Here is a 21,404-nt window from a genome sequence, read left to right as displayed (position 1 = left end):
TTAATCAGCATTTAATTTCCGTCTACTTATTTATTTAACATTTCTTTATACACGGTTAAAAATCATCAGGTAATACTAATATCTAAAGTTATATATATAAATTAATACTAATAAACTACTAATAAACAGTCCATGCTAAATACTAATTAACGCTGATTTAAAGTCCACGCAGATTCCCGGATAAAGTCCCCCATCGCCAAAACTCATTCATTGCACATGCGCGCATGAATGAGTTAAAAAGACCAACTGATAGCTCAGTTGGGAGAGCATTACACCGGTAAAGCAAAGGTCATGGGTTCGAATCCCGTTCAAAGACTCAAAATGTTTTCAGGTCTTTTTTTTCCAGTAGTGATATGGCTGCATTCGCATCTATCATCATGTCTACATTTAATTCCTACTGCTGGACATCTATTATTAAGTTGCTAGTAATTCAAAGAAACTGTCACTTATGCCTAAACGGGCATAACTATCCTTTTCAAACTTGAATTGCTTTCTGGCTGTCGTTAACCAGCTGACTGTGAAAAGTTAATTAACAGATCAAATAAGGATAGTTACATGAGTGAAAAGTTTGGCTTGCCGTGGAAACTCTTGTTGAAATTTGAGAGCACTCCTCACATCTGTGGAACTGACTCTACCTCTAACCACCACCGTTGAGTGATGTCATGTTGTATTATTCCCTGTCAACTAACCTGTCAATACATCTAGTGCCGTCACTCATACTAGGTGCGGGCGGACACTGTGGAATCTTGCCATCACAGTAGGTATTGTCTTTACAGTTAGTTGGGTCAGCATCGCGACACTTGGTGCCTGTAGTATTGGTATACAGGCAGTCCTTGCAGCATGGCATGTCATAGCCATCACTACAGAGAGAGAAAAATGCTGAGCTGAGGATGTTGACAGGTGATGCAACGAAGACCTGAATGATGGGTTGGTGAATCAAGTCAGACAGTAAAGGAGGTATAGTAAATGTTTTCCTATAATATAGTCAGCCATGATAGCGACTGTAGCAAGCAAATGCAGTCGACCCAAAATCCGAATTTACTCATAATCTGTTTTAATTGTTCGAGCAGAGTTTCTACAGGTCTGGAAAATCCAGGAGCACTACCCTGCACATTCTAGGTCAAAATTGAACAGTACCCCAGCAAAAAGTATATCTAGCAGAGCGGTGTTCACTTGAGTGTTGAAAGTCTTCGCATTTGTTTTAGTTTTTCATTCCAATCCAATCAGAAGCAAAAAAAAAAAAAAAAAAAAAAAAAAAAAAAAAACATTCATGACACACACCACGTTTTCCTGCGCTTGACGATGGTTACATTTTCAGTTACATGTTTTTGCTTTTAGTTTTGATTGGTTCATTGGATTGTCTATGTCCTTTGTGACTGGCTACAGTGATGACTTTGGTTTTGGTTCCACAACACTCAATTTAAAGCTGTATTTATAGCAGTAGCGGCAGTAGAGGATGGCACATAACCTAACCTTTCAACTAACTGTAATTTATAATTGTCTTTGTTATCATACGCCTCGCTGATTTCATCGCGCATCAATACAACATCCCCTTCCTTGAAAAAAAGTACTGTCCAATTGTGCGGGACAAGTAGACTTGCCGAACAATTAATTTTTATTCTCACTTGCCCAATCGGCAAGGGCACAAGCAAGTCATTTGCCAACTAAAAAGTAAAAAAAGTAAACTAACACTTGAACAGGGCAAGCAAAATTTGAGAGCTGCTTGTCCGAAGGGCAAGCTAGGATTCAAGTACTTTCAAGCCCTGCCTCTGTAGTTTGTCGTTACTTTTGTTCTTGCTAGTATCCTTCTTCACCAGATTATTGATATTGAAAGGAAACTTAGACCTTGCTCAGTATTGATAGTCAAAAGGGTTACGTAGCTAATGAGAAGCCACAATCGTGGACAAAAGTCCTTGTAATTTAACGAACTATCCGTGTTTTACTACTGAAGTTTGAAAAAAAAGCGCTGCTTTCCTTTTAAAAACGCGTTACCGTTCCCCTTCCCCACCCAATACAATGTTGAAAATCAGAAGAAATTGCAGGTAGTAGTTTTTAACATTTTATGGGGGGTAGCATTCACTGCGAGCGTGCTGTAATGTTACTTTTGTAAAATAATTTCGAAAAAGTACCATAAATCTCGTGTAGAAAGATATCTCCGCTGGTTTTCTTAGTTGATACTTTGAGGAAACTGAATTAAGACTGTCTTTCTTCGCCGCTGAGTACTGTGCAATGGCCAGTGAACGCTGACGTCACTACCAGAAGAGTATAGCGCCTCAGTATCTTTGTAGTCACTGACACGTCCTGTAATAACTGTTAAGGTGATCTCTAGGATTGCCTTAGATACCAAACTTGTCGTTTAAATAGTTGAAGTATCTGCACAACTGTACATTACAATGTAAACAGTTCGCTACATATCCAAATGAAGCGACGCCATCATCACTGCCATCACATACAAAAGTTTCTATCATATTGTTTTAGATCAACACGTTTCCCGGTGGGTCCTAAGCCATTGAAAAATATGAAAAGCCGTGTAAAAGCTCTTAGAAATACCTTTCTAATCTCAGATGTTTACATTTTGGGGTTCTAAATGCACTTAGCGCAAAAAAACATCCCAATAGTGCATTTTTCCACGAGACGTGAAAATCAGACAATCGTGGACAAAAGTCCTTGGGACACTTATGTGATTTAACGAATTATCTGTGTTTTACTATTGAAATTTGAAAAAAAGAGTGCTGCTTTCCTTTAAAAAACGGGTTACTGTTCCCCCTCCCAACCCAATACAATGTCGAAAATCAGACGAAATTGCAGGTAGTAGTTTTTGACATTTTATGGGGGGTAGGGGGCGAGGTTAGGCAGGTGAAGTTGTATTTGCATCTGGCGTGTGCGCAAAAGCGCCAAAAGTGCAATTTTGTCCCAAGACTTTTGTCCATGATTGTAGGTAGGTAGGTACACTATTTGTATGTCATCTGAATGTGAGATTTACACACTTCTTTAACAATAATTGTTTAAGTGAACAGTACCCTTACGGAGCTCAGGAACCAACACAGTACTTAATAAAGTATGTACCTGCATAGAGCTGTAGGTTTAAGCTTGCACTCTTTAGTACAACACAAGCTGTCCTGAGGTACTATGCCACCTGGATCACATTCTTCTTCTTTTTCTTTTTTGTAGTTGCCACAAATTTCATTCCTTGGTTCTGGAATCAAGTTCAAATTAAAGCTATGTATCAAGAACACTTACAGCCTGTGGAGAAACGTTCTTGTTTGAGGGAAAATTCTTTGACCTCAGCAGGATTCGAACCCATGACTTCCGAAGAAGCTCATGAATGCTCTACTGACTGAGCGATGGGGCCACAAGGGAGCAGGGAACAGGTAATTAAGACGGTAATACAACCGAGGTTAAAGAATTACTTGTCTTGTCAGGGATCCCCATTTTCTTTGTAGTGTTAAAGCCCAGAGGGAAATACTTGGTTTTATTTCCAGCACTCTCACGCTAAATTATCTTCAAGTTAATTTCCCGCAGCCCTACTTGAACATCCTTCTATGCGTGACCTTGCTATCTTACGAACCGACACACACTACAACCACTTTCTGGTTTCCTCTTATGATTGCCTTACATTCATAAACCCCTATTGTAACATAATAACACAGTCAAACTCCTTATGCAACAAACTCTATTTCCCAATTACATAAAGCTAGTCAGAATATTTTTCTGATATTTCAAGCTTGCTATTGGCTTAAACCTACAGTAAGGCACTTGATGCATGTCCAATCTCACTATTCTATGAGTGCCGATTAGATAATAAGACGCCGCGCTGATTGTTTGATATCCCATGTTTGCTGTAAACTACACCGAGGAAAACAAAGATGAACTAGTCAGTGTGGGTTCCGCAGAACATAAATCAATGATACGCCTCGTTACTTTTCACACGATCACATTTTGGGTTTATGAATGTGTTTGCGCATGGATTCAGGCCTTGAAACTACTTCAGGCAAAAAAGATCACCCTCTTCTCTTGCTGCGGACTAACATGATGCAGTTGGCGACCAACCGTAGTAATCGGTTATGGTCAGAGCTAACCATTTTGGTTGGTTTCTTATGTCTTTGGCCGTATTCTGTACATATAACGGTGTTTATACTGTAAACTCAATTCAGTTTCACCATTGATCCCAAAGATGCTTTAGGAAAAATTAAGCTGACACAAACATAATACTTTTCCTAGCTTAAACATTTGTACAAGTTGGAAGTGGTGATCCTTTATTCTAAGAAGCTGTATCTAAAATGTTTGAGGAACACATTTAACCCCATTACTGTTGGAGTTAAAAATGATTAACACAAATACCTCTGAAACAATCTGACTTGGATTTTAGAACATTAACAATCCTGCGCCTGCTGCATGGAGAGAAAAGCTGTGGAAGGATTAGGAAAATAACTGTTAGACAATTTCACGTATAAAAGAAGACTTTGCGAATGATTATTGAGTCTTCTTATACTTACACTGCATGCGAATTCTGTCTCGCGACATTAGTCAACAAGATAGCTGTAAAGTTAACTCTACCTCTGGTCAATATGATTCTGCCTGATAAGCATATGTATTAAATATCAGATTTTCTGTATAGGGCGTTCACAGATTCTGTCCATTGTGACTTGTTTGTGGTGTGTCAGGCTACCTCAACACACAAATGAACAGAGATACCTCATAATACTATGAAATATATGTTACAGTTCTGTTATATTAGAGTAAGAAGAACTAGAAGTAGGTGTATACTACATGAGAGATCATCACAGTTGAACGCAACTTAGGCAGTAGTAAAAGATGATCCGAAAAAAAATTTGACTTGTTTTCTGTGCAGAGCTCTACAAATAGGCCACTTCCGATATATTCAGCTTCAATTTCCTTTGTTTGTGTCCTCTAAGCCTCACTGTCAAGCTGAACTAACATATCGAAAACAGTCTATTGAGCTATCAAGGAGACTGGGAGCTGGTCAATTAGTGGGTTATATAACCGCAGATGGTGAAGATAGGCAGGTGAATGTATATAACGTATCATATCAGATTAATTCCATAAATTCATAAACTGATAACTTCAACAACAAAAAATCGTAAAGGACGACCACAAAATACTTGTCCGTGGCACAACAAAATTGCACGATAATTTCTAAAATGCCACAACATGTATATACTGAACCCAACATAGGCAACTGCCACAATGAAGCCTGAAAATAAACCTACTTCCCTTCAAGAATATAAATAGCAATCATTGCAACTTTTTTGTTCACATATTTCGATTGCTCTCACCATATACAAAGATGAAATCGTTTTTACCTCTAACCTGTTTGTTTTCAATTTTTTTTAAAAATGAATTGTTCTCCAACCAAGAAAATCAACCAGTGCTGGCGAATTTTTCGAGTAACCTAACAAACTAGTGGAATTCTATTTGGGGAATAGCTCCAGTTATATCACAGTACTGTGTCACCAGAATTAAACCACCACTGCATGAAGTCAGCCTTAACATCAAAAATACTTTTCAAGGATTTGACTGTGCTCAGATGTGTGAACACTATACAAAGGCACATGTACCTTGTTGTTTGGCCACTGACCACTAACAGAAGCAGGATACATGATAAATTTTCCTCCATCAGACTCCGCTGGTGCACATTCAGTTGTGTCTGGATCATGTTCACTCCCAAAATTGTGTCCTGAAGGACAAGCAGTGATCAACAGCAAGTTTAATATGATAAGAGATGAGGTCAGGTCAGGTCAGGTGAGATGAGGTGAAGGACAGTCAAGGTTTCTTAAATTTAAAAACTTGAAATTGTTGAAAGCCGGAAACTGATGAGTGGGGTACACTTGTAACTGCAAATATCAAATTACAATAGTCCAGTTTCGAGTTCGCCATGACCGCTGAATAAAAGCACTAAGAAGCATTTGCACAGGGTTAGCCTCGACCTAAAAAAAATACTCACAAATACCGGAGGAACGTGCCACAAATTTGAAAACTAAACAATACACAGAGCTGTAAACAGGTCATCTTCTCGCTGGAATTTGAAGATTTTACTTTAGGTCGAGGCTAACCCTGTGGAAATGCGTTCTCAGTGCTTTTAATCAGCGGTCATGGCGAACTCGAAACTGGACTATTCAACTTTTTCTAGAGCACGAAGTAAGACAACAAATAATTTTACAACTGTCTAATTTCTCGCGCGCTGATTGGCTCATTTTTATCAATACGAGTACAGACACATAAAATGTTAATTTATGCAAGCTTTCAAGTTCCACTATCAGCTGTCAAACTGTCAAACTGTCAACTTTTTAACCAATGAGATTTTATGGACTTTTTTAAGTAGTCAATCAAAAAGTGAGAAAGGGTATTGACAATGTTCGCGTCATTTCGAAGAAATTTCACTTATCTTTGTTTACGGCAAGTTTACGGTGTCTTTTCCCCTCATTTATTGCTGGCATTTGACCATTTTTGGGTCTTGTTATTGTAAAAAACAACAAATTGACGTCAGTTTTTTATGCGTCTGTCCTCTTATTGATGATAAATTTCATCATAACATTGTCAAAGTTCACTGCGGAACCACTCGCCTGCGGCTCCTGGTTCCCCAGCCACTTTGACAATGTTATGACGCAATTTATCATCAAAAAGAGGACAGATGCTTAAAAAACTGACGTCTATTTGTTAACTGGAAACCGCAATACAATATAATTAATAATAATACAATTCTGCAAACAATTAGATTATTCGCTCTTGGTTTCTATTAAACAATTAGATTATGAGCTCGAGATTTATATCACGTCACAGTTGATGAGGGCGCAGCAAATAATCTAATTGTTTTAGTATTAATCAAAACTATAACAAAATTCTCGAACGTGATTGGCTATCAGCAGCTCGATTTAAGCATTAATTGCACAGTGTACACGTCATGCTTGTAATTGGACAGAACGCGTCATTTTGTACGTGCTGTTGCGGTACACTTTGTTGAGTAAACTGCTGTGTTTTTCAGCATTCATAATGACGTTTAATCGTTCAGCGCTCAATCGATGGTTTGTTCGTTTCTCGAATTTTGTCATAGTTTTGATTAATTGGTAACAGGACATCGTGTCGTCCAATTCAGTCTGCAATCATATTCGTGAATAACAAATCGGACTCCCGCTTCGTGATCGTCCGATTTTGTTAATCGCTCGTATGATTACAGACCGAATTGTACTCCACTCAGTCCTATTACTATTATAAATCTACCAGTTGTTCAAAACTTCATCTACATCCTCTTCACAGACACTTCGAAAACGCCAAGATGCGGCCGTCATTTCGTTAACAAGGGCACACTGCTACGCTACTCACTATCTATCACAGATTATAGTTCACCATTAAATTTTCTCTGATTCTTATTGGTTTAAATTGATCACGTGACGTGATAGTGTTCATCTGCGGAGAGACACTATCAGCCCATAGTGCCCGTCCAAGGAAAATAACCAGATGGATAGTACTCGTCCGTGAAAAATTTTCTGTAAACAAGCGAGCTTATAAAAAAAAATAAACAATTGAAATTGTATTAAGTGGGTTTTGTTCATTTTCCTTTTTAAATTTTACATTTCGCTTTCATGGCTTTCATCTAGAAAAGTTGAAAACAATTCAATATGATTTTTGAACTGGCGCGTGGAAGAAAAATTAGTGGTGAACAAGAAAGACAATAGAGTGGTCATGTCTCGGAACTATCGGTCTGATAGTTGCCCCTTGGAAATTTGATGTTCTTAAAACTAGCATATTTGCCCTCGAAGCTTCACTTCTCGGGCAAATATTTGTTTTAAGAACATCAAATTTCTGCCGGGCAACTATCAGCCAATAGTTCTTCGACAGAAACACTCTATTGTTTAAATAGATAGTGAGTAGCGTAGCCAATCAGAGAACAGCATTCGTGATAGAACGCTAGCAGATTTATACTAAAAGGTAATAGTTGATTTGCCATTTGGCCTCATCAACTATGACCTTTTAGCACATCTCTACTAACGTTCTATCACAAATGCCGATCTCTGTTTGGTTACGCTACTCACTATCTATTCTGTTGTCGATAGTGAGCAGCGTAGCAGTGCGCAGTTGTGAACGAAATGACCACCGCTTCTTTGCATTTTCGAGGTGTCCCTGAAAAGGATTTAGATAAAGTTTTGAATGACTAGTAGATTTATACTAAAACAATTAGATTATTTGCTCTCAATTATCTGCGACCTCGTCAACTATCACGCAACAGGAAATTGAGCTCATAATCTAATGTAATGAGTCCATAATCCAATGTTACCTGAGTGTATGCTGCGGATGAGCCAGCAGTCAGCCTGGCTATCTTTCACACCATTTTAAAAACTTAACAGGAATATTGTGAAATGCGCAGTTCCAGAGAAATATTCATACCCATCCCAAGGAGACAAGAGACACCCAGAAATACATCTACGTTCACAGGGTATCCCAACAAAGGTCATTGGAAATTCTGAGGGGGAGGGGGTATAAAACACCAATTGAAGGAAGGAGCCGGGGCAAGCTAGAAACCTCCTCTGGAAGGGGAATTGATAATTTTGGGGACAGCGCAATATGTTACTGAAAACTCCTGCTAAAAACCTAGGACTCTGGAAGGAAAAAATTTCCACCTTATCAGAAATAGAAACGTTTTATGCTTATAGGTTCCCTTTATACTACTTCTTGTACTGTTATAATAAGAAAGCTTCAATTCATCTTACCAATTTCTTTGTATGTTCCAGTTATTTCAGGTGTCATAAATGGAAAAAGAAAACAATATTCATTTGGCAACATTGCAACATTTAGCAATAATAAACAACATTTCCTTATCCTCATAAAAGCAATTCCAGGTTCAAATTGTAGTGTTAAATATCTGTCTAGAAATATCTCTCTGAACATTTCCTCGTGAATTAAAAAACAGAGCAGAGAAAATCGGTTTATTTGTACTATGGATAAAAGAGAATTTGATTTCATCATCGGAAATGAAAGTTGTTTCTTGTTTATTCCTATTTGTTGTCGTTATGTTATAAAAGGTGAAGTTCATGCTTTTAGGTGTGTGTGTATCAAGTTATGGATGCACACAAGAACTTTGAGAGACTGTACTCAAGCAATTCTTATGCCTCTCGCATGCTCTCCAAACTCCTGTGCGCATCAGTAACCTGACAGATGCACACTATAAGCATGAACCATTCTTAAGTAGTCGATGCTACATTTAGTACCATGAGCAGTAACAATGTCTGCCTCTTCAGTCAGCAATTTTCTGTCCCAGTTAACACTGCTACTTAGCCCAGTGTTCAGGTATAACCAAGTATTATTTGTGAAGTATCCTATGGAAAGAAAAAAAAAAACAGTTAAAATTAAACCAGCAATTGCCCACTCACTCTGCTGAATTTTAAATCTGTAAGAATACCTTTATCAGAAGACAAAGGATTCAGAACACATCAAAATGTGTTCAGAACATCAGTGACACAATCAGCTACCACCTTGGGTGCCACTTTGTTTGCTCTTACCACATTTTGGCATCATCTGTGATCTATTACTGAACAGAAGCATGGCATAAGTTCTATGGAAAAAGGTTTGCCACTGACTTTTGACATTTTTCAACAGATGTTTCGGCTAATGCTTAAGCCTTCATCAGTGATATGAAAGCGAAGTTCGTTGTCATGCGCTATTAGGCTGATTTAGCAAGAGAACGGGAACGTCAGTTGACTACGGCGCGTGCAGAACAAACACCCAAATATGGTCAAATTAGAACAGAACCCAGGTTATTCCGCGCGCCCTGCAGTCGTCATCTGACCATATTTGGGTATTTGTACTGCGCGCGCCGTCGTCAAGTGACGTTCCCGTTCTCTTGCTAAATCAGCCTATTTAAAGTAACATGACGCGAAGCTTGTGCGCGTGACCATGTAATTCATGCTCGCGCGATGCCTTTGTTGGCTTCTGGAAGTACGATATGATCGTTCCCAGCGTTCAGGTCCAAAGTAGAGTGCCAGGCTTCGAAGAAAAGTCGCTCGTGGTAATTAGCTTCGGAACCAACGACCTTGACGTTTTCAAAGTTCATGTTGTGGCTGAAATGGTGGACATGGCTTGCAACTTCGGAGTTTTGGTCAAAACCTGCCACTGCCTTTTTGTGCTCCACAATTCGGGTCTTTAATGATCTTTCTGTTTGGCCATAGTACAAACAATTACACTGTGTGCAATTGATTTTGTACACTATGCCTGATTTCTGGCGGTCAGAATCGTCTCGCTCTTTGGGGTACGGAAAAAGGCTATTGATGGTTAGTTGTGGTTTGTAAGCTTCTTTGACCTTTTGTTGTTTTAAAATGCGACCTATTTTCTGGAAACGCCCTGGAGCATGGCATCATGGAATCTATTTGTTAAATTGCATTTTGTCACACAGAGCACAAACCGTTATAATTTAAAGCTGTAACATCATCTGAAAATCAATATTAATTCACATGATTGCGGGCAGATTACTTTGAGTACAAATTCCTCCAACAGCATTTCTATTGGGGTTTCCAACATAAGCCAGTCCAATGACACCATCAGCAAAATCTTGATATGTGAACAAATGTGCAAGACAATACTTCTGCCATTCCTTATTTCGACTGAATGCCTAAAGAAAGACGTAGAATGCTGAATTAATAAAAATGGAAGAGAATGCCTTGAGGTCCTATCAAAGTTCTAGGGGCACAGGTAGGGGACATTTTGGATAGAGGGGTACACATTTTGAGAACTGCTGAAAAAGTTGGTTTGTGCAATGTTCGCTGGTATCCCCGGCTCTGCTTCTTTCTGCATGTTTTAACCAGATGTTGACAGCATTTTGACTTAAGTCTGACTTTGATTAAACTGGAGTCCAGTTAATGGGGGATTAATGTTTAGAGATTTTGGTGTATACAGTGGAAAAAAAGCACTAGTTATGAGGTATTTCATGATACTAAAGGGTGCAACATATTGAGTTATATGATGTTCCACATGTTACAAAGTATGAGCATTGGGTTACATAGCAATACAAGATATATAGTGGTAAACAGAGGAGAACAGTCTAGTCGAGGATGGTTTTCTATGGTGCCAATAGACCAATTTATCTAGTGTGGTCTAATATTATCTAATCTAATCACTATTTCAAGAAATTATCCACGCCCAACGTCTTGTTTCCTGAGTGAGTTAATTACCTCATTTAGAGAGCTGCTGACCTTGAAGTCTTACTTTTCCTTCGGGAGGTCATAGATAAATGGCAAATTCTGAGGAATAGTTCTACCAACTAATGATGACCTTTTAAATACAATACTCAACATACATTCAGAAGTGACTTGATAGACCATGGTTTATTGCCAGCTGTCTCCATGTTATAATGGAAACCTTGAAGTAAAGTAATAATAAAATGTCTAGTAAGTACATTGCAGGCAATCTATATGCTGCACAAATTAGTGATTATGTAATAAATTGTTTATGTAATAAAATGTTTTTGTACTCCTACTTATCGTCAGGATCATTGTGTGGACATTAGCTTACACAATGTCAGCATCAAAGAAGTTTCTGTATTAATTAGTCTGTCAGTGGCTTAACAAGTCAGATGGTCTCAAGGAATTCTTCAAAGAAAACTGGAAACTAGTTTAGCCCAATACCATGTGGTTCCTTAAGTATGACAGTCACAACATGATATGTATTACAATCCCAATACAAAGTTACACGTCAATCCCATCTATGGCCTTTTTGACAGACTTCAACTTCCATGTTAGAAACAAGGTGTTGTTAAAATTGCTCAGAAATCATGAACATATACATGTTTTTTCTTTCAATTTGTATTAGCCCTTTCTCAGTATGCAAGCTGCAGTTCACAAGGAGATCACTTTGACACTGACTTGACACAGGTGTCCAATACACAATGGACTCCTACTTCACTAGATTCTGCTCCGTGTAAAATTCTATATTTTCCACATGTTAAAAACCACCAACCTTCCAACCCTCCCTTTCCCTCAACCTATCTTTTACTGTTCCCTTTTCTTTCAATTGCCCTCCCCTCTCTCTTCTCTCACTGTCATTGGTAATTACAGGATTGTGGGTTCACCCTCCCTTCAGCCTCTCTCCTAATCTCAGCATGTTCCTGACAGCATCCTGCCAGATTCCCATACTCTATTTGCATGGTTATTGTAACATGGCCCCCTTAATTAAACAGCTTCAAGTCAAAGGCATTTTATGTATGGCAGCTCATTCCATTTCATACACTTAACAATATACTTCCTTCTTCGAGTCAAAACCAACCTAAAATAATATGTAATCTTTATTGGTGATGAGTGTCCTCGGTTTAGTTAACATGAAGTTTTGAGTTAATAACAGATTTGTTTTGGGTAATTCAATTATTCCACATAAAACAACTAACCAATCAACAAAAAAATTAAATTAGATTCATGTCCCAAAAAATTACCCCATTTCCAATAAAAGCCTCCCCCTGTCCTTCAGCTGCAAAAACTTAATAAATCCCCCCAACCCACTCCAACCCCCCCTCGCAATGTGTAGATATATTGCAGGGAATTGGCACTGAAAAGAGATCAGAATGTTGTATCACAAACTTTATTTGTAACTAAATAGTGATCTAGAAAGTGCTGACATGATACAAGACTCGTTTCGTTTACTCAACGTTCTTCCATGTGCTCCTTGATCACGTGACATTGTTGCCCCATGATTCCACTACAGTCCATCCCTTCTTAAAGGGAGTTTACTCACAACAAAAGCTTACATGATGAATACATCTGAAACAAGCTAACAAGAAAATCATAACAGTCCCAAATCCTCACGAGTTCACCCATTCCTAAAAGGGATTTTCGTTTTCCGAAACTACAGTTGCAAACATGTCTTTATCAAGTTTTAATATATAAGTCCCACCATGCTAGCTAAGGGCACTTTGAAATCAGTCCTTTTAACTTTCTGCAATGTTTCAAAATTTCCTGGGCATTGAGAATCTGTTGGTACACTACTTTGCAGGCCTCTGAGGGATATTCCTTTGCACCTGGTAGACTGCTCAGATATTGTCCAAATCAGGATCAATCACTGTGTACTTGTGGGCGGCTAGTTGTGGAGGGATAACAGCCTGTGTGTTGGGTGGTTGGTCTTCATAAAATTACTGAGATCAGAAGCTCCTTCTTCTGAAAGTTCATCTGGCACGACAATGATCTTTTCACTGTTTACCATTTTAAGCTCATCCTCAGTGAATTTGTCTCAAAGTCGTAACAGATCCTGGTGACCGTGAACATGTCCCATAACAGTGTAAGGACCATCAAATCTACGGATGAATCGTGTGGCTGATCCTTTTGGTTGTGAACTTAGAGGTGGTCTTCTAACATAAACTTGCTTTCCTTCAGCTATGTTAAGTTCTCTGGCTGATTTCAAGTCAAGAGTAATGACTTTAGGTGATGGTGCATTATGTCCAAATACCAGGAAGAATGGACTAATCTGACTTGTACCAGGGACTGGAGATACATTGTGGGCATATACATCTGAATCTGGTGTTTCAGGAAGGTCTACAAGGAGTGCATTGTAGCATGGATCACTGTGTGGGTGTGCAGTTTCTGGTATCACATGACTTCAAATTTGGCTCAGATCAAAGGGACCACTGAGAACTTTCACACCTTGTTGAATGTCTTTGCCCTCAATCCAAAGTGGTTGACGCACTACTTGGTATCCCATGAAAGCTGCCGAAAGGTTGACGCAGACTGTAACAAAGTTAAGACCATGATGAAGAGATTGTGGATGCTTGTATCTTTGTTTCAGAAAGGCCAATAAGATCGAATGAATGCTGTAGATCTGATAGCAGCACTGTCAAACCATCATGGTTAGCAGAGACTTCTTATGTTGAAATGAACTGTAGAAAAGAGAGGCATAGATTTGCTCTGAGAAATATCCTCATTATTAAGAAAGTCTTCTAGAGTGTAATATTTAAAGTCTGGCTGCTGCATTATACTATTTTCCACATCATGATTATTGAGACTGGATATCTTGTCAAGTTTAGATAACAAGTCAAACCGTGGTAAGTCAAACCGTCTATAAGTGTATGACATAATATATAAATAAGTAATGTACAGTAAGTTTTAACTTAGCCAGTTGGTTGTGGTGAGGAGGGATGAACTCTACCATCTTGCTTCAAGACTTCCACATCCGATTTCTTGTTTATGGCAACAGCAGGGCTTTGTGAATCTCTACGAAGATAGGTACGACCATAGAATGTCCAGATGTACTTGTACTTCAGATCCTTTTTAACTTTCAAACTGTCCTTAAAAAGATCCTTGTTGATTTGAGTAAGGTTTTCTGAGATATAAATCTTGTTCTCGGAATGTAATCCAAGATCCAGGTCTTCTGTTGTCTTATCCCGTAGGAATTTTCTTGCTTTATAGAAGCGATCTCTCAGCTCTCTTCGTACAAATTTCACAACTATATTGGGCGCTCTGAAGCGCAAAGAATTTGATGAAGCTTGAGCGCCTTCCCTAACTACATCTCGATGAAAGATTCAAGTGTTGTACTTCTAATCAATTTAAAAAAGAACTAACTTCGCATTTCATTAGTCTCTATTAATCTTTACTGATATTTTGATGGTTTATATCTATTTATTTTGTTTTGTTTTGTATATTTACTCTTGTACCAAGTTTATGATATTTATGTGTACCAATGTATTTGTTGTGCCTCTTTCCTGACTCTCACATTTTTAATTATTATAATCACGGTCACCCAACTAGTTTAGCTTTTTAGTTATTTTGGGTGTCCCACTACTGTATGTACTGTACTGTTTATTTATTTATTTATTTATTTATTTATTTATAATTATAATCTTGTAAATTCTTTTAGTTGTTTACAGTAGTAGAAATAAACTGTTGCACATGTTGCACATGTTGTGATAGTAGATAGGATTACAAGCTGTTACCTCAAAGAATTAACCTCATCAGATGCAGTGCTAGGCAATGTACTTGATGGATGATTTTCCAGATGTCTAAGGGCTTTACAGCCCCATTTGTTGCAGAATTGGCACCGGTGTTTCTGGCCATACTTGTATTTGTTGCTGTCTTCTTCGCAGTTGGACTTGGGAAAACAATGATAATTTCTGCAGATCTCAGGTTGCTTGGAATTCTCTTTTGGCGGTACTTTGGAAATTATCGTGACAGATGGTTTGGCTCTCAACAAGTGTGACAAGCCCTTTGCTGTCGTTGAGGGTGCTGATTTTGCAGTCGAGGTTCTACAGCGGTAGCCGAAGAAACAAAGGCATTCAGTGTTACTTTCCATTCATCCAGCAACTTATTTGCATTTGAAGCAGTGGGCACAGTTTGAAATGACAACTCAACATGACAAGCTGCTTTGACAATCTTATTGAGCGTTTCAAATTGTTCAAATTTTCACAACAAGCTGCTGAGCAATATTGGGACTGACTTTAGAAATAAAATGTGAAATAACAATGGTGGGACAACCTTTTGCAATCTTTTTGCCAAGTTTCTCCAATTGATGCAGTAGTTTCTTGTATTTGGATGTAAACTGTTCCACTGATTCACTGCGCTCTTGTTGAATAGCACTTAAGTCGGCTGCTAATCAGTGGCACTTGTCTTCTTTGGATTTGCCAAATTCTGCACGTAACCTTTCGATACAAATGTTAAATTTTTCATCTGCCACTTTTCCTTCATAGCCTTCTGTAGTTTAAGCGATCAACAACACAGATCTTGGCCAATCTCCAAGACAATGTTGTTCCAGAAACGACAAGCATGTTTTGGTGAGAAGATTACACTGGCGCTTTATGAGCTGCACTGGCTGCTGGTCTCTTTGCGTATAAAGCCTTGTTTATTATCCCGATTAGGAGCTGCAGAAACCGCTTGAGCTGTGTCGCTGATGGTTTGAGTACCATGATTAACATTTGTAGTCAAATCTTTTACAACGCTGACAAGTCCAGCCACTACTCCTTGTAGTTCTGCAATTGTTGTTCCCATATTCGATGTAATTTAGATTCTTCACCACTAGTAGACATATTGTGGGAAATTAGCACGGGAAAGAGATGAAAATGTTGTAACACAAACTTTATATGTAACTAAACAGTGATCTAGAAAGTGCTGACATGATACAAGACTCCGTTCATTTACTTGACGTTCTTCCATGCGCTCCTTGATCACGTGACGTTGTTGTCCCATGATTCTGCTACAAATGCTGAGACCCACACATGTATGCATTGCAGACCTCTTATATGACAGTTCACTGGTGGAGGTTGAGTGGACTGTGACAGCTGTGCATGGGTTTGAATGATTGATGGTTCTTGGCAGGAATGGTTTTCTGGATTTTCACTGATATGTGAACTCAGTTTCAGTGTAACGATAGCAAAGTCAACGTACAAAGTTAAGGAGTCTACTAAATTTTACTTGACATTTCATACAACCACATTCTCTCCATTTCATACTCTGTGTGGAAAACAGATTTAGGCCAGAGAAATTTTGAGTTCACAGTCTGTGTACACTAGTTAACTGTCAACATAACAATGTTCTTTTTAAATGTTTCTTCATTGTTTGATCATTCTTCATCAGGAATAAACATTTGTTAGTATTTTCAGATACTTAAGACAGAATTTCCTGGACATTTCTAATATTCAGCTAGCTGGAGCTCCAAGTTCGACTTGAGAAAAGCTGACTGGAAACAATAAGAAAGGGTTTTTCTTTGTTTTACACCATTATAAAATGTAGCTTTTCAGTCAATCAAAGCATGCACAGAGTACTATCAGTGTTATTACGTTAAATAACACATTACATTAAGGGTGAGAACTGCAGTTGACATTCCCATGGAAAATCTGGACAGTCAGTTAGACAAGTTTGTGTGTGATTGTTGTGGTTTATTCCTGTTGCTGGTCAATCTTGAGAGAGTCAAGAAACAATTGATGATGGTACATACCTTGAGTGGGTTTCTCGTGAACTATCACCTGTAAACGCAGATAATTTACTTGCTTTAGCCTCTTGCTGTACATTGTACACTACTTGATGAAAGGTAAGTATAACTGTGACGAGTACTATACAAAAGACGATGTGGCCACTTTGAGGATTTTGTGAGGGGACTGGTAGAGGACTAGGAGCATGTGTACAAGAACACAATTACAACTCTGCTCCACTTCTGCGATGTACAACAAAGCTCATTGACATCAGATAAGACCCAAGGGTGTCTGAATACTGGCATCTAAGGACCACAGTGACAAACACTTTATTTAAGAGTCTACATTGCCTACAATTTCAGTAGCATAGCAGCATAAGTATTAGTCCCAAACATTGTTTTTTGATTCCAGGGCTTATTTTCTCCCCAAATCAAGCTTTCCTGTTCCCACTTGACTTGACCTCCAAGTTGACTAAGTGTCTTGGCAAGAGGGTTCAGGTTCTGGTATGGTTTTGATGTCACTTCAGAAATTTCTTGTTGTAAAGTTTCTTGTGAAGATCATGTGAAAGTTGTACCCTGTAAGAATTTGAGACCTTATATATGAAGACCATGAGGACCGAAATGGAAACAATTAATAGCGGAGCTCTGGCAGCGCAAAGGGCCGCCAAGCAGAGCCCCATACTCATATAGGAAAGAAAAGAAAACCCACGAGTCGATTTTCTCACGGTTATCATGGCTAGAGGTTTTGCTCGTGGGCGCGTACACATGACGACGGCAACGAGGGCGATGGCGACAACTGAGTCGCACAACATGGTGGCCATACTCCAAATAATAGGTTGAAAGAGACATGCAGCCTTGGTTTACCGTGCACTTCTTTGATATTGGACATCCATGTTATGATCAATTGACACCTGTCAAAAAAAGGTACCTGCTGACCAGTATCATGTGACCATATCATGGGCTCAAGTTTACAGCTCATCGAGGTCACGTGGTTTTTTGAAGTTGACTGTTGACCACATGCTGGTTTTTCGATTGGATTGTGGGCTCATGTCAGGTTAACTTGTTGAAAACAGGGCAGGATTGTTCCAAAGCCAGTTAACACTGACCCAGGATTAAAAGTTAACTGAATTATAACTTTTTCTTCTTTTCCTGGGTTAGCTTAATCGGGCTCTGAACAACCCGGCCCAGGAGCTACGCTTTTAGGCTGGCCTAAATCTATGTATTAAATATTTTGTTTACGGTACAGTTTTTAGCTGGCTTCTACAAACTGAGAACAACAACCGAGAACATAAACCATGTCCGTTAATTTTTCATACTGTTTGGTTCCAGACAATATCCAAATCCCCCACAGAGGGTTTTTTCTAGTTTGACCCCCCACCCCCCAGGATTTTCCATTCCAAGGGGTTTCATGGTACTCCCCCCACCACCTGGAATTTCCATGATTTTCTGCTTGGGTCCCCTCCCCCCCCACCCCATGGAAATTCCATATTCACAAATAACGAGACTTAAGACATTTGTTTTAATCTCAAAGGTACTGTAATAAAATTTAGCCAGTGACAGCTTTTTATAGTTACATTGAGGATGAAGATGCAAGTTGGCATATTTTTCACAGTAGACTGAGGAAAACATTTGTAAACCTTGATTTGGCACACCACGTTTGCTATTTTTTGTGCATTATTCTTTGAGATATTTGCTAAGGTCAGGGTATAAAAGATTAAGTCTAACAAATTTTCCTAAAAATGACGGTGGAAAATAGACCTTATCACGGTTTCAATGCCATCTTGACGGGTAGGCAAAGCGTGTAGGCAAAGTGTTTGTATGGGATTCCGATGGCAAATAACTTTTTGCAAAATCGAATTTTACACAATTTGTTAGTTGCAACATTAAAATACTAAGGTTGAAGGAATTGAATGGCTTGGTGCAAGACTGACGTAAGTGACTTTTTCGGGTGAAAAATGATTTTTTTGTTCAAAAGCGCCCGAAGAGCATAGCCCCGTACATTTTTTTAGCTGGTTTGCGCTTTGTCTTCGGAAAAAAGAAAGAAACATTAGGACAACGGTGACTTCAAAACAATAATACAGGGCCGCAAAACGAAATGGATGAACATGGGCCTTAAAGAAAAATGAGCCTATAACTTGACAGTTACAGTAAAGGTAACATAACCCCACGGCTAGCGTTAGACCTAAAAGCAAACCCTAACCTTTGGCCTAGGGTTAGCATTTAGTGTTAGGGTTACCGTTTTAGTGCTAGGGTTTAGGGTTAAGGCTAGGGCTAGGGCTAGGGCTAGGGCTTAGGGTTAGAGTCTCTAAACACTTTGTGCTAGGGTTAGTTCTATTTTGGTGCTAGCCTAGGGAAAATAATAAAACAAGAAAACGCTTCATTTCATAAACACAGCATGCATGATCGTGAATCTAAATAAAGTCAACGACCAGTGTCTATTAGCGGTGGTTACCTATCTTCTGAGAGTGAAACGTTTTGCAATCAGTGAAAACATGAAACTCGTTTAGAACAAAAAAGAGTTCGGTTTGCATTCTTTAAAAAAAAAGTGAAAATCACTCGCAAAATGCAACATTTCATAGGTGCTACTGCGATGATGTAAAATGTTTTGAAATGCAATGTGCTATAACAGCGATGCTTGCCATTACTTTGACGGCATGACGAACAACAAATACCTTATAAAACCGCAAGGAATTAACGCTTGACATTCGAAGAGAGACGATTTTTCCGAATTACAGTACTTGAACGGCTGAGTCAATCTGAAATTGCTCCGTCTCTGCGATAATTAAACACCCTGTATATTTGTGAAAACACTGAACTGAATCTAAGCGAGAAAACTGAAAACAAACGGAAAATATATAGCAAAAGGAATGGCATATTTAAAGAAAAAAGACTTCCACTGTTGTCTCTTTCTCTCGCCATCTTCTAACCTCACAAACGAATCATTCCATTGGGATTCCATGATAAAAAAGGCAAGCGATCGAAGGCTGCTAGTCCATAATATGATTGGCGTTTGTTTGCCCCAGTTCCCGAAAGGTCAACTGTCACACTGTAACACAACAATGGTCAACAATCACGACTTTGGATCAACCATTTCTCTTACATGAAAACATTGGCCATTTATTCCTGGAAAGAATCGGGGCTCAGGGCTATTTTTGTCTAAATGAAGTAATACATTACTTTTCTCAGTGAAAAAAATATCTTTTCCGTCGATTCTGTTTCAATTAATATTCCGTTGGCTGAGCGAAATGTAAGTTTGTCATGTTTTCCATTGCCGACTGAGATCGACTGACAAGACCTATCGAGATGCATTAAAGATTATTATGGGATATCCCTGAGCAACTTCAACACGGCAAGGCCTATGGGCCAACTAAACAGATGTTTTTAGAGTCTAAAAGCACTTCTTTATTTCCAAACGTTCTGCACAGCAACATTTGGCAAATGGGCCACTTCTCGCCATCGACTCATTTTTTTTGCATGAGAAGTGCTTTCAAACTCCTCGTCTGGCTTCAGTGTGCCTTCGATCGCTTAGCGATCTTGGAACAGCAACACGTCTCGCTTCTTTGAGATATGCTAGTGACTTACGGGTTTCCGGACTTAATGAAGTCCTTTCACCACCAGGCGGGCGCAAATATGTGTCAAATAAGCAGACTTTGTGCAACAGGTGAGGTTTCAACTTGTCTGATCGAAAGCTTGACGTTGTCTTGCGCGCCAAAATAATGCAAACGCAGGCTTACGTCACAACGTAGTTGAAGAAATTCATTTCCATATCTCGTCTTTGAGCGAGTAAACTTTCCACTTTGTTTTGTACATCAGGTGAGAAAAACAAGCAATACAAACACAGGGCAATGTTTTCCTATTACGTTGGAGACCACATGCAAAAATTTGGGCGCTTTTGAACAAAAAAATCATTTTTCACCCGAAAAAGTCACATACTTGGCTAGAAGATGCTCAGTTAATTTTTCTAATTTTCCATACATTTGTCTGTAATTTTTTCCCCTTCCACTGCGTCTACCCAGCCAAATTTACAGACATTTCTGTATTGAAAATTAGAAAAATTACCTGCAATTTCCGACCGTTATGCCTACCCGTCACGATGGCATTGAAAACCATGATAAGGTCTATTCTAGATGTAAAATACAGATGTGTCCCTTGGGGTTGAAATGTTTGAGAGAAGTGCTTAACCCCCATTAAAATGGCATAACAGCTGACCTTTTCTTTATTCAAAGAAGTTATCATTCAAGAATCTAAGAAAGTATTGTAAGTTTTAATGCTCTTTCAAATAAACCTGCTGAAGTTTTAATGTATGCATAGCCAACAACATTTCGAATTACTTTACACATGTTATAGCGAGAAAGCAGAGCCATCAGACTCATGCAACATGTTTTTCAAAACACCTGATTGCCAAATATCGCTTAAATTTGTCTTTCAGCAAAGGAATACATCAGTAAAGGCATACTCTTTGTTTTTGTGGTTTATAAATGTGTAAATTCATGTTATGCCTTAGTACTTTTTAATTT

At 38.7% G+C, this 21,404-nt stretch overlaps 2 protein-coding genes across 2 annotated transcripts in view; both read right to left on the bottom strand.

Annotated features, from left to right (window-relative positions):
• Window positions 1–21,404, bottom strand: part of LOC145495249 (ADAM 17-like protease) — an 84,272-nt gene that overhangs the window by 7,617 nt on the left and 55,251 nt on the right. The window contains exons 9-17 of the mRNA XM_081474847.1: window positions 16,915–16,942; window positions 11,306–11,367; window positions 10,483–10,621; window positions 9,225–9,332; window positions 8,727–8,732; window positions 5,580–5,698; window positions 4,342–4,408; window positions 3,067–3,196; window positions 690–860 (exon numbers count right to left, since the gene is read on the bottom strand). Of these exons, the coding sequence (XP_081330973.1) occupies window positions 690–860; window positions 3,067–3,196; window positions 4,342–4,408; window positions 5,580–5,698; window positions 8,727–8,732; window positions 9,225–9,332; window positions 10,483–10,621; window positions 11,306–11,367; window positions 16,915–16,942 (830 nt within the window). The remainder of the gene's footprint in view (window positions 1–689; window positions 861–3,066; window positions 3,197–4,341; window positions 4,409–5,579; window positions 5,699–8,726; window positions 8,733–9,224; window positions 9,333–10,482; window positions 10,622–11,305; window positions 11,368–16,914; window positions 16,943–21,404) is intronic.
• LOC145495709 (uncharacterized) lies at window positions 11,374–15,968 on the bottom strand. The gene is made up of 2 exons (XM_081475318.1): window positions 15,884–15,968; window positions 11,374–14,511 (listed from the first exon to the last, which is right to left on the bottom strand). The coding sequence occupies exons 1-2, from the start codon at window positions 15,966–15,968 to the stop codon at window positions 14,099–14,101; spliced, it is 498 nt and encodes a 165-aa protein (XP_081331444.1). The 3' UTR covers window positions 11,374–14,098.

The sequence above is a fragment of the Orbicella franksi genome, chromosome 8 (assembly GCF_964199315.1).
Source record: "Orbicella franksi chromosome 8, jaOrbFran1.1, whole genome shotgun sequence".
NCBI classification, from domain to species: domain Eukaryota; kingdom Metazoa; phylum Cnidaria; class Anthozoa; order Scleractinia; family Merulinidae; genus Orbicella; species Orbicella franksi.
Note: the sequence above shows the minus strand (reverse complement) of the source record. Positions and strands in the feature narration are given on the sequence as shown.

Bases quoted from the DNA above. Each gene is read 5' to 3' on its own strand.
- LOC145495709 (XM_081475318.1), bottom strand. From the start codon at position 15,968: ATGGGAACAACAATTGCAGAACTACAAGGAGTAGTGGCTGGACTTGTC. The intron at 14,512-15,883 runs GTACTCAAACCA...AGTACAACACTT, and splicing joins GACTACAAATGTTAATCATG to GAATCTTTCATCGAGATGTA.